Source organism: Mustelus asterias, chromosome 5 (assembly GCF_964213995.1).
Source record: "Mustelus asterias chromosome 5, sMusAst1.hap1.1, whole genome shotgun sequence".
NCBI lineage: Eukaryota > Metazoa > Chordata > Chondrichthyes > Carcharhiniformes > Triakidae > Mustelus > Mustelus asterias.
Window position 1 is genome coordinate 9,412,249 of NC_135805.1, and position 13,356 is coordinate 9,425,604.

Here is a 13,356-nt window from a genome sequence, read left to right on the forward strand (position 1 = left end):
CCTTTCCAACACTTCCACATCCTTCCTATAATGCGGCAACCAGAACTGTACACAATACTCCAAGTGCGGCCGCACCAGAGTTTTGTACAGTTGCAACATGACCTCCTGGCTCCGAAACTCAATCCCTCTACCAATAAAAGCTAACACTCTGTACGCCTTCTTAACAACCCTATCAACCTGGGTGCCAACTTTCAGGGATCTATGCACATGGACACCCAGATCCCTCTGTTCATCCACACTACCAAGTATCTTACCATTAGCCCAGTACTCTGTATTCCTGTTACTCCTTCCAAAGTGAATCATTTCGCACTTTTCCGCATTAAACTCCATTTGCCACCTCTCAGCCCAGCTCTGCAGCTTATCTATGTCCCTCTATAACCTGCCACTTCCCTCCGCACTGTCTACAACTCCACCGACTTTAGTGTCATCCGCAAATTTACTAACCCATCCTTCTATGCCCTCATCCAGGTCATTAATAAAAATGACAAACAGCAGTGGCCCCAAAACAGATCCTTGCGGTACACCACTAGTAACTGAACTCCAGGATGAATATTTCCCATCAACCACCATCCTCTGTTTTCTTCCAGCTCGCCAATTCCTGATCCAAACCACTAAATCACTCTCAATCCCATGTGTCCGTGTTTTCTGCAAAAGCTTACCATGGGGAACCTTATCAAACGCTTTGCTGAAATCCATATACACCACATCAACCACTTTACCCTCATCCACCTCTTTGGTCACCTTCTCAAAGAACTCAATAAGGTTTGTGAGGCACGACGTACCCTTCACAAAACCATGCTGACTATCCCTAATCAAATTATTCCTTTCCAGGTGATTATAAATCCTATCTCTTATAATCCTTTCCAATACTTTGCCCACAACAGAAGTAAGGCTCACCGGTCTATAATTACTAGGGTTTTCCCTACTCCCCTTCTTGAACAAGGGGACAACCTTTGCTATCCTCCAGTCTTCTGGCACTGTTCCTGTAGACAATGACGACCCAAAGATCAAAGCCAAAGGCTCTGCAATCTCCTCTCTAGCCTCCCAGAGAATCCGAGGATAAATCCCATCCAGCCCAGGGGACTTATCTATTTTTACCCTTTCCAGAATCGCTAACACTTCCTCCCTATGAACCTCAATCCCATCCAGTCCAACAGCCTGCATCTCAGTACTCCCCTCGACAACACTGTCCCTCTCCAGTGTGAATATCGGTGAAAAATATTCATTTCGTGCCTCTCCTCTCTCTTCAGACTCCACGCACAACTTCCCACTCCTGTCCTTGACTGGCCCTAATCTTACCCGAGTCATTCTTTTACTCCTGACATACCTATAAAAAGCTTTAGGGTTTTCCTTGATCCTACCTGCTAAATACTTCTCATGTCCCCTCCTGGCTCTTCTTAACTCTTTCTTTAGGTCCTCCCTGGCTAACTTGTAACTCTCAAGTGCCCTAACTGAGCCTTCACGTCTCATCTTAACATAAGTCTCCTTCTTCCTCTTCACAAGAGATTCAACCTCCTTAGTAAACCACGGTTCCCTCACACGTCTGCTTCCTCCCTGCCTGACAGGTACATATATGCCCTGTTTGTGAACAGAACTCCCACTTACCTGACGAAGGAGCAGCGCTCCGAAAGCTAGTGGCTTTTGCTACCAAATAAACCTGTTGGATTTTAACCTGGTGTTATGAGACTTTTTACTCTGTCGACCCCAGTCCAACGCCGGCATCTGACAGAAGCCAGAGGGTGGTTGTAGGGGGTTGTTTTTCAAACTGGAGGCCTGTGACCAGCGGTGTGCCTCAGGGATCAGTGCTGGGTTGACTGTTATTTGTCATTTATATTAATGATTTGCTACCAAATAAACTTGTTGGACTTTAACCTGGTGTTGTTAAAACTCTTACATCAATGGGGACAAAGTAGAAATGATCAAGAGCTTCAAGTTTATAGGTGTCCGGATCACTGACAACCTGTCCGGGTCCCTCCATGTTATAGTTAAGAAAGTTTGCGGTTCTTCATTGTCCAGTACTTCCCCGGAGCGTAGAAGCTACGACACCTCCTCTGGAGCCTTCAACATGTCATTGATGAAGACGAATATATCGCCAGGGCCATCTCCAAACCCCCACATCTTGCCTTCAAACAACTGCACAACCTCAAACAGACCATTGTCCGCAGCAAACTACCCAGCCTTCAGGAGGACAGTGACCACGGCACCACACAACCCTGCCACAGCAACCTCTGCAAGACGTGCCGGATTATCAACATGGATGCCATCATCTCACGTGAGAACACCATCCACCAGGTACACGGTACATACTCTTGCAACTTGGCCAACGTTGTCTACCTGATACGCTGCAGGAAAGGATGTCCCGAGGCATGGTACATTGGGGAAACCATGCAGACGCTACGACAACGGATGAATGAACACCGCTCGACAATCACCAGGCAAGAGTGTTCTCTTCCTGTTGGGGAGCACTTCAGCGGTCACGGGCTTTCGGCCTCTGATATTCGGGTAAGCGTTCTCCAAGGCGGCCTTCACGACACACGACAGCGCAGAGTCGCTGAGCAGAGACTGATAGCCAGGTTCCGCACACATGAGGACGGCCTCAACCGGAATCTTGGGTTCATGTCACACTATCTGTAACCTCCACCACTTGCCTGGACTTGCAAAATCTCACTGGCTGTCCTGTCTGGAGAGAATACACATCTCTTTAACCTGTGCTCAATGCTCTCTCCACTCACATTGTCTCTCCCTTTAAGACTTGATTAGCTGTAAAGACTCACATTCCAATCATTATTCATTATTCTGTAAAGTAAGTTTGTGTCTTTATATGCCCTGTTTGCTGTTTGTTCGCAGATCTCCCACTCACCTGACGAAGGAGCAGCGCTCCGAAAGCGAGTGGCGTTTGCGACCAAATAAACCTGTTGGACTTTAACCTGGTGTTGTTCGACTCCTTACATAGTTAAGAAAGCCACCAACACTGCTACTTTCTCAGGAGACTAAGGAAATATCTGCTATAACTCTCACAACTTCTACAGATGCACCATGGAAAGCATTCTTTCTGGTTTTATCACAGCTTGGTATGGTTCCTGCTCTGTCCAAGACCACAAGAAACTACAAAGCATCATGAGTGAAGCCCAGTCCATCACTCAAACCAGCTTCCCCTCCATTGACACACTCTACACTTCCCGCTGCCTCGGAAAAGCAGCCAGCATAATCAAGGACCCCACGTACCCCGGACATACTCTCTTCCATCTTCTTCCTTCGGGAAAAAGATACAAAAGTCTGAGGTCACATGCTAGCTGACTCAAGAACAGCTTCTTCCTTGTTGCCATCAGACTTTTGAATGGACTTACCTTGCATCAAGTTGATCTTTCTCTACACCCTAACTATGACTGGAACACTACATTCTGCACTCTCTCGTTTCCTTCTCTATGAATGGTATGCTTTGTCTGTATCATGCAAAAGAACAATACTTTTCACTGTATGTTAATACATGTGACAATAATAAATCAAATCAAAAAACCCAAAGAACAAAGAACAATACAGCACAGGAACAGGCCCTTCGGCCCTCCAAGCCCGCGCTGCTCCCTGGTCCAAACTGGACCATTCTTTTGTATCCCTCCATTCCCACTCCGTTCATGTGGCTATCTAGATAAGTCTTAAACGTTCCCAGTGTGTCCGCCTCCACCACCTTGCCTGGCAGCACATTCCAGGCCCCCACTGCCCTCTGTGTAAAATAAGTCCTTCTGATATTCGTGTTAAACCGCGCCCCCCCCCACCTCACCTTGAACATATGACCCCTCGTGAACGTCACCACCGACCTGGGAAAAAGCTTCCCACCGTTCACCCTATCTGTGCCTTTCATAATTTTATATACCTCTATTAGGTCTCCCCTCATCCTCCGTCTTTCCAGTGAGAACAACCCCAGTTTACTCAATCTCTCCTCATAACTGAGCCCCTCCATACCAGGCAACATCCTGGTAAACCTCCTCTGCACTCTCTCTAAAGCCTCCACGTCCTTCTGGTAGTATGGTGACCAGAACTGGACGCAGTATTCCAAATGCGGCCGAACCAACGTTCTATACATCTGCAACATCAGACCCCAATTTTTATACTCTATGCCCCGTCCTATAAAGGCAAGCATGCCATATGCCTTCTTCACCACCTTCTCCACCTGTGACATCACCTTCAAGGATCTGTGGACTTGTACACCCATGTCCCTCTGCGTATCTACACCCTTTATGGTTCTGCCATTTATCGTATAGCTCCCCCCTACATTAGCTCTACCAAAATGCATCACTTTGCATTTATCTGGATTGAACTCCATCTGCCATTTCTTTGCCCAAATTTCCAGCCTATCTGTATCCATCTGTAGGCTCTGACAATGTTCCTCACTATCTGCAAGTCCTGCCAATTTCGTGTCGTCCGCAAACTTACTGATCACGCCAGTTACACCTTCTTCCAGATCGTTTATATAAATTACAAACAGCAGAGGTCCCAATACTAGTCCCTGCGGAACACCACTAGTCACAGGCCTCCAGCCGGAAAAAGACCCTTCCACTACCACCCTCTGTCTTCTGTGACCAAGCCAGTTCTCCACCCATCTAGCCACCTCCCCCTTTATCCCATGAAATCCAACCTTTTGCACCAACCTACTTGACTTTGTCAAACGCTTTACTAAAGTCCATATAGACGACATCCACGGCCCTTCCCTCGTCAACCATTCTAGTTACTTCTTCAAAAAACTCCACCAGGTTAGTGAGGCATGACCTCCCTCTCACAAAACCATGCTGACTATCGTGAATGAGTTTATTAGAATCAAGAATCATAGAATCCCTACAGTGCAGAAGGAGGCCATTCGACCCATCGAGTCTGCACCGACCACAATCCCACCCAGGCCCTACCCCCACATATTTTACCCGCTAATCCCTCTAACATACGCATCTCAGGAGCCTAAGGGGCAATTTTTAACCTGGCCAATCAACCTAACCCGCACATCTTTGGACTGTGGGAGGAAACCGGAGCACCCGGAGGAAACCCACGCAGACACGAGGAGAATGTGCAAACTCCACACAGACAGTGACCCGAGCCAGGAATCGAACCCGGGACCTTGGAGCTGTGAAGCAGCAGTGCTAACCACTGTGCTATCGTGCCTTTCTAAATGCGCATACATCCTATCTCTAAGAATCCTCTCCAACAACTTCCCTACCACGGATGTCAAGCTCACCGGAGCTCACCGGAGCTTCACAGCTCCAAGGTCCCGGGTTCGATTCCCGGCTCGGGTCACTGTCTGTGTGGAGTTTGCACATTCTCCTTGTGTCTGCGTGGGTTTCCTCCGGGTGCTCCGGTTTCCTCCCACAGTCCAAAGATGTGCGGGTTAGGTTGATTGACCAGGTTAAAAATTGCCCCTTAGAGTCCTGAGATGCGTAGGTTAGAGGGATTAGTGGGTAAATATGTGGGGATAGGGCCTGGGTGGGATTGTGGTCGGTGCAGACTCGATGGGCCGAATGGCCTCCTTCTGCACTGTAGGGTTTCTATGATTTCTATGATTTCTAGGTGCCATCCTCTCTTGAAAACTTCCCAGTGATCCAGGAAAATAAAGCCCTCCCTCCTGGAACAGTCTTTTAGCCAAGCGTTCAATTGTACTACCTCCCTATTCCTAGCCTCACTGGCACGAGGCATTGGGAGCAGCCCAGATATTGCCACCCTGGAGGCCCTACTTTTTAGCCTATTTCCCAACTCCCTGAATTGCTCTCGTAGGATCCCCCTGCTCTTCCTATCTATGTCATTTGCACCAATGTGTACAACAACATCCGTTTCTTTATCTTCCACTTTTAATATGCTTCCTATCCGCTCGGAGACATCCAGTACCCCAGCACCAGGTAGGCAGACTACCATCCTGGAGTCCCGTTCGCACGCACAGAATCGCCTGTCCGTGCCTCTAACCGACGCATCCCCCACCACTATTGCTCTCCTAATTCCTCTCTTTCCTTTCCGGGCCACAGAGCCTGACTCTGTGCCAGTGACCTGGTCACTGTGGCTTACCCCTGGAGAGTCATTCTCCTCCACACTATCCAAAACAATATACTTGTTTTGGAGGGGGACAACTACAGGTGACCCTTCCACTAATTGCTCACTAAGAGCCGAGCCCTTCCTGCTATGAGAGACAACCACTGGGATACTCTCTCGTACGTTACCCTTCTGACCTTTACTCCTCCTAACTGTGCCTCCACGTGTCTTCCTCCCGAGGCCCCCGTGTAACTGCTTGTCTATAACTCATGTCTATTAGTCTCTCATTCTCCCTGACTAGACTAACGTCAGCACCCCGGTGGGAGAGTGCTCAAAACCTGCCATTCTATACACCACAGACAGATAGAAAAAAGAATTTTATAACCAGAGTGCCAATTGTTAAAAATGATTTAACTTGCCCGGCAAGCTTCCCTGATAAATGATAGGACGGCACGGTGGCACAATGGTTAGCACTGCTGCCTCACAGTGCCAGGGACTTGGGTTCGATTCCCGGCTTGGGTGACTGTCTATGTGGAGTTTGCACATTCTCCCCATGTCTGCGTGGGTTTCCTCCAGGTGCTCCGGTTTCCTCCCACGTTCTGAAAGATGTGCATTGACCCGAACAGGTGCTGACTGTGTGCTCAGTCCTGGTTGCCTCATTACAGGAGGGATGTGGAAATGATTGAAAGGGTGCAGAGAAGATTTACAAGGATGTTGCCTGGATTGGTTGGCATGCCTTATGAGGATAGGTTGAGGGAGCTCGGTCTTTTCTCCTTGGAGAGACAAAGGATGAGAGGTGACCTGATAGAGGTGTGCAATATGTTGAGAGGTATAGATCGGGTGGATTCTCGGAGGCTTTTTCCCAGGGCTGAAATGTCTGCTACGAGAGGACACAGGTTTAAGGTGCTGGGGAGTAGGTACAGAGGAGATGTCAGGGGTAAGTTTTTCACTCAGAGGGTGGTGGGTGAGTGGAATCGGCTGCCGTCAGTGGTGGTGGAGGCAAACTCGTTGGGGTCTTTTAAGAGACTTCTGAATGAGTACATGGGACTTAATAGGATTGAGCGTTATAGGTAAACCTATATATAAGCCTAGGTAGGTAGGGACGTGACCGGCGCAACTTGTGGGCCGAAGGCTCTGTTTGTGCTGTATTTTTTCTATGTTCTATGTACTGCAACACAATGGATGGTCTGTGTTTAAATCATTCTAAGAAGTTTAACAACACCAGGTTAAAGTCCAACAGGTTTATTTGGTAGCAAAAGCCACACAAGCTTTCGAGGCTCTAAGCCCCTTCTTCAGGTGAGTGGGAATTCTGTTCACAAACAGAACTTATAAAGACACAGACTCAATTTACATGAATAATGGTTGGAATGCGAATACTTACAACTAATCCAGTCTTTAAGAAACAAAACATCATTCGGCAGGCGTTGATCAGAGACTTTTAAAAACAAGCGTGCTTCAAGAAATTGAGAGATCGTAATTGTTGTCAGTTTCCTGCCAAATAGTTTATATTGAAGTTTAAATCGCTAAATACAAACAGCATTCACCGTTATGATGGCAGGGATGGGAAGTAATTGTTATAAGAAAAGCCTTGACATAATTGGGGTGGCTTGAACAGGATGAAATGTTCAGGAGAACCTCCACAAAAAATCACCACCGACATGTTTCATGTCTCCATCTGCCCGGTATATTTCTTTGGCTTAGTTAAATGATATTCTGTGAACATTTAACTTTTCGCTATAATTGGGTTTCAGCACAGTGCCAAGTGAGCCCAATATGATGAGACATTGTAACTGTGATTGAGTCGAATGTGATTGAGTTTTATTTCATCAGTGTTTTCACATTTCTTTCCTATTTTCTGTATGCAGGCTCATTTGGCAGGAATCTTCGATAATGTTAACAAAGTGGCTTTCCATCCAAAGGACTATGATCGCATGTTGTCTGTCATTTCCAGGGAAGGAGAACAAATTCAAGTAATTTTCATTCATGAGATATAAGAGATTCTTGCAAGGCCAACCCTTATTGTCCATCCTTGATTGGCCTTGAGCAGGTGTATTGATCTGCTTCTCAAACTGCAGCAGTTTGTGTGGTATAAGTGCACCCAACATACTGCCAAGAGGAGAATTCTAACATTTTGACCCAACAACATGAAGAAATTACAATATCATTCCAAGATAGGACAGTGTATACCTTGGGGAGGAACTTGGTGGTGGTGTTCCCATGTGACTGCTTCCCTTGTTCTTCGTGGTGATAGAGAATTATTAATTTAATTTTGGGCCATTTTCAAATGCATGATGTATATAGTTTCATTAATATTGGCATGTGTCACTATTGGATATTTTAACACATATAGGGGATGGCACAGTGGTTAGCACTGCTGCCTCACTGCGCCAGGATGCGGGTTTGATTCCACCTTTGAGTAACTGTGTGGAATTTACATGTTTTCTTCCTATTTGCATGGGTTTCCAATGGGTGCTCCAGTTTCCTCCCACACTCCAAAGATGTATAGGTTAGAGGGATTAGCGTGGTAAAAGCTTACAGGGATAGGACGGAGAAGTACACCTGGCTAAGATGCCCTTTCAGATATTTGGTGCAAACTCGATGGGCTGAATGGCCGCCTTCTGCACACTAGGGATTTTATAGACTCTCGTGACATAAGGAGATGGGAACAGGAGTAAGCCATTCAACCCTAAACCTGTTACTCCATTCAATGAGGTTACGACTGGTCTATGATCTAGCTCCATGTAACCTATATCCCTTAACATCTTTGACTAGTAAAAAGCAATCAACCTCAGTTTTAAAATTAAGTAGGTCTGGCATTAATTGCCATTTGTAGAAGTGAATTCCAAACTTTTACCACCGTTTGCATATAAAATGTTTCCTAATTTCACTCCTAAATGTTAGCTTTAATTTTTAGACCATGCCCCCTAATTCCAGGCTCACTAATCAGCAGAATACTTTCACTCAATCAACATTATCTCTTCCACTTAATGGCCAGGATTCTCCCAAAAAAATTCTAAGTCCCCCATTCGCATGAAAATGAGAGTAACTCCCGTTGGTTTTTTTAGCTGTATTTTCAGAATGAATCTCCCACGCTCTGAGGTATTGGGGAATGAGCCCGGCCAGGTGGTCAATGTTTCAGTGGGGGAGCAGTTCGGGAATGGTGACCACAATTCAGGAAGCTTTGAGGTACTGATGGATAAAGATAAGTGTAGTCCTCAAGTTAAGGTGCTAAATTGGGGGAAGGCTAATTACAACAATATTAGGCAGGAACTGAAGAATGTAGATTGGGGGCAAAGGTTTGAGGGCAAATCAACGTCTGGCATGTGGGAGGCTTTCAAGTGTAAGTTGATAGGGATTCAGGACCGGCACATTCCTGGAAGGATGAAGGATAAGTATGGCAAGTTTTGGGAACCTTGGATAATGAGAGATATTGTGACCCTCGTCAAAGAGAAAAAGGAATCATTTGTCAAAGCTAGGAGGCTGGGAACACACGAAGCAAGTGTAGAATACAAGGAAAGTAGAAAGAAACTTAAGCAAGGAGTAAGAAGGGCAAAAAGGGGTCATGAAAAATCATTGGCCAGCAGGATTAAGGAGAATCCTAAGGCTTTTTATACATATATAAAGAGCAAGAGGGTAGCCAGGGAGAGGGTTGACCCACTCAAGGATAAGGGAGGGAATCTATGCGTGGAGCCAGATATCTGCAGATATCCACTCCATCTGACGAAGGAGCAGGGCTCCGAAAACTAATGGCATTTGCTACCAAATAAACCTGTTGGACTTTAACCTGGTGTTGTTAAAACTCTTACTGTAGATAGTTTGAGTCACGTTGAGATTAAAAAGGAGGTATTGGGGTTCTTGAGAAACATTAAGGTAGACAAGTCCCCAGAACCTGATGGGATATACCCCAGAATACTGAGAGAGGCAAGGGAGGAAATTGTTGGGGCCTTGGGAGAAATCTTTGTATCCTCACTGGCTACAGGTGAGATCCCAGCCAATGTTGTTCCTTTGTTAAATGATTTGGAGGAAAATGTAACTGGATTGATTAGTAAGTTTGCGGACGACACAAAGGTTGGTGGATTTGCGGATAGCGATGAGGACCATCAGAGGATAATGCTGGATATAGATCAGTTGGAGACTTGGGCAAAGAGATGGCAGATGGAGTTTAATCCGGACAAATGTGAGGTAATGCATTTTGGAAGGTCTAATACAGATGGGAAATATACAGTAAATGGCAGAACCCTGAAGAGTATTGATAGGCACCCAGGTCACTGAAAGTGGCAATGCAGGTGGAGAAAGTAGTCAAGAAGGCATACAGCATGCTTGCCTTCATTGGCCGGGGTATTGAGTTTAAAAATTGGCAAGTCATGTTGCAGTTTTATAGAACCTTAGTTAGGCCGCACTTGGAATATAGTGTTCAATTCTGGTCACCACACTACCAGAAGGATGTGAAGGCTTTGGAGAGGGTACAGCAAAGATTTACCAGGATGTTGCCTGGTATGGAGGGCATTAGCTATGAGGAGAGGTTGGAGAAACTTGGTTTGTTCTCACTGGAGTGACGGAGGTTGAGGGGTGACCTGATAGAAGTCTACAAGATTATGAGAGGCGTGGACAGAGTGGATAGTCAGAAGCTTTTTCCCAGGGTGGAAGAGTCAATTACTGGGGGCATAGGTTTAAGGTGTGAGGGGCAAGTTTTAAAGAAGATGTATGAGGCAGATTTTTTACACACTGTAGTGGGTGCCTGGAACTCGTTGCCGGGGGAGGTAGTGGAAGCGGGTACGGTAGTGACTTTTAAGAGGCGTCTTGACAAGTACATGAATAGGATGGGAGTAGAGGGCTATGGTCCCTGGAAGGGTAAAGTTTAAGGGTTTTAGTTAAGTCGGGCAGCATGGTCGGTGCAGGCTTGGAGGGCCGACACACCTGTTCCTGTGCTGTAATGTTCTTTGTTCTTTGAGCATTGCAGTGCCTCAGTGTGATTCACTCTGAAAACCAAGAGTCGGGGCCTATTCCCGCCCAAGAGGTTGGCAGCATTGCGTTGAGTGGGCCACTGCGCATGCACCTATGTGTCAGCGGCAAGATCGGCACATGCGCAATGGCCACGCACTGCCAGCCTCCTAATCACTGGGCTGGTTGATCGCTGGCTAGCCTTGCAACTCTCCCCCCATCGTAACCCCTGCAGCCTAACTGAGACTCTATACAGCTGTGGAAGCACTTCATTACTTTTTTTATTATTCATTTGTGAGACATGGGCATCGCTGGTTGGCCAGCATTTATTGCCCATCCCTAGTTGCCCTTGGAGGCAGTTGAGAGTCAACCACATTGCTGTGGCTCTGGAGTCACATGTAGGCCAAACCAGGTAAGGATGGCAGGTTTCCTTCCCGAAAGGACATTAGTGAAGCAGATCACCGCCCCACCCCCGTGATGCGCGTTATCAAACACGAGGCTAGATGCTCGGGAAATAAAGGCTTTTATTTACTGTAATGAAGCAGCCAATAATTATATACACGATCCCAGACTGAGGGGTCCCAGCCAGAGCAGGGACCTTTATACCTCTCCCAGGAGGCGGAGCCCGACTGGGATGTGCCACAACACTACAGTACAAAGGTGTAACAATCAAAATTAATGAACCGCCCTGTGTGCCCAGTGACAGCAGATTCCATGCTGTCTATGTCTGAACCTCTGCACCCCGGCCTGGAGCAGCAGCTGCTTCATCTGGTTAGGCCTCAGTCAGCACATGGTGCACTCCTCCCCCACTCTGGAACATCAGCACTTAGTCGAGTCCCTGACCACACCCCGCGTCAAGACAATGCCACTGCAAAGTGCCAGGGTGGGGGAGGGTGAGTGGCAGTCCTCGAGGCTGTCTTCCACAGTGCACGACAGCGCTGCCCAGGAGAGGAGGGGGAAGCTGGAGCCCTTGAGGCTGCCTCGCACACTGTGCTACAGCGCTGACCAGGAGCGGTGGGGGGGAGAAAGGGTGAGTGGGATTCCCTGACGGAACCTCACTCAGAGAGCTGTGAGGAAATAGAAGCCCCCCTCCCACCCCTGATATCACTGGTCCATGGGCCAACATCTAAAGGCAGCAGGAGGAAGGCCACCAGGCATCTCCAGGGCCTGCCTGCAACGTCCTCCGCGCTCCGCAAGCAGCACTTGCCTCCTCATGCCAGTTCAAGGCTGTCACGCCGGGTTGCGACTTTTAAATACCTACTCTGATTCACGCCAAAGTTACATCACGCCAAAGAGGTGGGAGACGCAGACGTGAGCGGAGATTGCCGTGTGGATCCCGATAATGGTATGTAAACTCATGCTGATCAGCGGCCTGCTGGTTTTCTGTGGGTTGCTGGCGGCGCAATTTTTCTCTGGCTGGGAGATGTGCACGGATCGTAAAAGTTGGCGGGGAACTCGTGAAATGGCCAACAACCGCATCTCCTGGCCCGACCCGCCAGAAAAGTTGCGGGTCGCAATGGGAGAATCGCGGCCTATATTTCATCTGCCAAATTTTGCCACTCAACCTATTTAAATCCCTTTGTGGCCAGAATTTTACTGTCTTACCCACCCTCCATGGGAATCAGAGCGGGCGAGGGGCAGACCATGGAAAGATCTGTTGACCTCAGGTGAATTTTACAGTTTCGGGACGAGCGAGACCATAAACTCCCGCCCAGTATGTCCTTTTGAAGGATGGGGACTTGGTGAGTCAGGAGCAGCTGATCTCCTTGGTTGAGGGGTCAATCACAAGGAGCCATAGTTTTAGGGTAAGGGGCAGGAGATTCAGAGGGGATTTGAGAAAAACCTTTTTATTCAAAGGGTGGTGGGAATATGAATGTACTGCCTGGGAAGGTAGTGGAGGCCAGAAACCTTCCAACCTTTAAATATTTGGATGAGCACTTTAAATATCATAACATTCAAGAATATGGGACAGGTGCAGGAAAATAGGATAAGTGTACCTTTGGTGGTAGTTATTGTTGGTGCAGACTCGATGGACCAAAGGGCCATTTATGAGCTGTACACCTATATGACACTTTACAGCTTACTTTCCGAGAGCATCTTACTCAGGACCATCCCCAGCCCTATCCTCGTAACCCTAACATTTGCCACGGTTAATCCTGACCTACACACCTTTAGACTGTGGGAGGAAACCCATGCAGACACAGGGACAATGTGCAAACTCCACACAAACAGTTACCCAAGGCCAGAATCGAGGCAGCAGTGCTAACCATTGGGCCACCATGCAACACCTGACTTAAATCTAAAATCCCATTAGCGACTTCAACTTTCTCCTTTCCAATGTGGAATTTTACGCATTGGAGATTAAGAGTGGAATTTTCCCTCCTGCCTGCCACGGAAATCGTAGTGCGCAGG

The 13,356-nt window shown here is 47.3% G+C and overlaps 1 protein-coding gene across 1 annotated transcript in view; it reads left to right on the forward strand.

Moving 5' to 3' along the window:
- The window catches only part of LOC144493945 (dynein axonemal heavy chain 8-like), a 1,745,965-nt gene that overhangs the window by 1,144,878 nt on the left and 587,731 nt on the right, over positions 1 to 13,356 (forward strand). Inside the window, exon 43 of the mRNA XM_078213522.1 lies at positions 7,869 to 7,973. Within this exon, the coding sequence (XP_078069648.1) occupies positions 7,869 to 7,973 (105 nt within the window). The remainder of the gene's footprint in view (positions 1 to 7,868; positions 7,974 to 13,356) is intronic.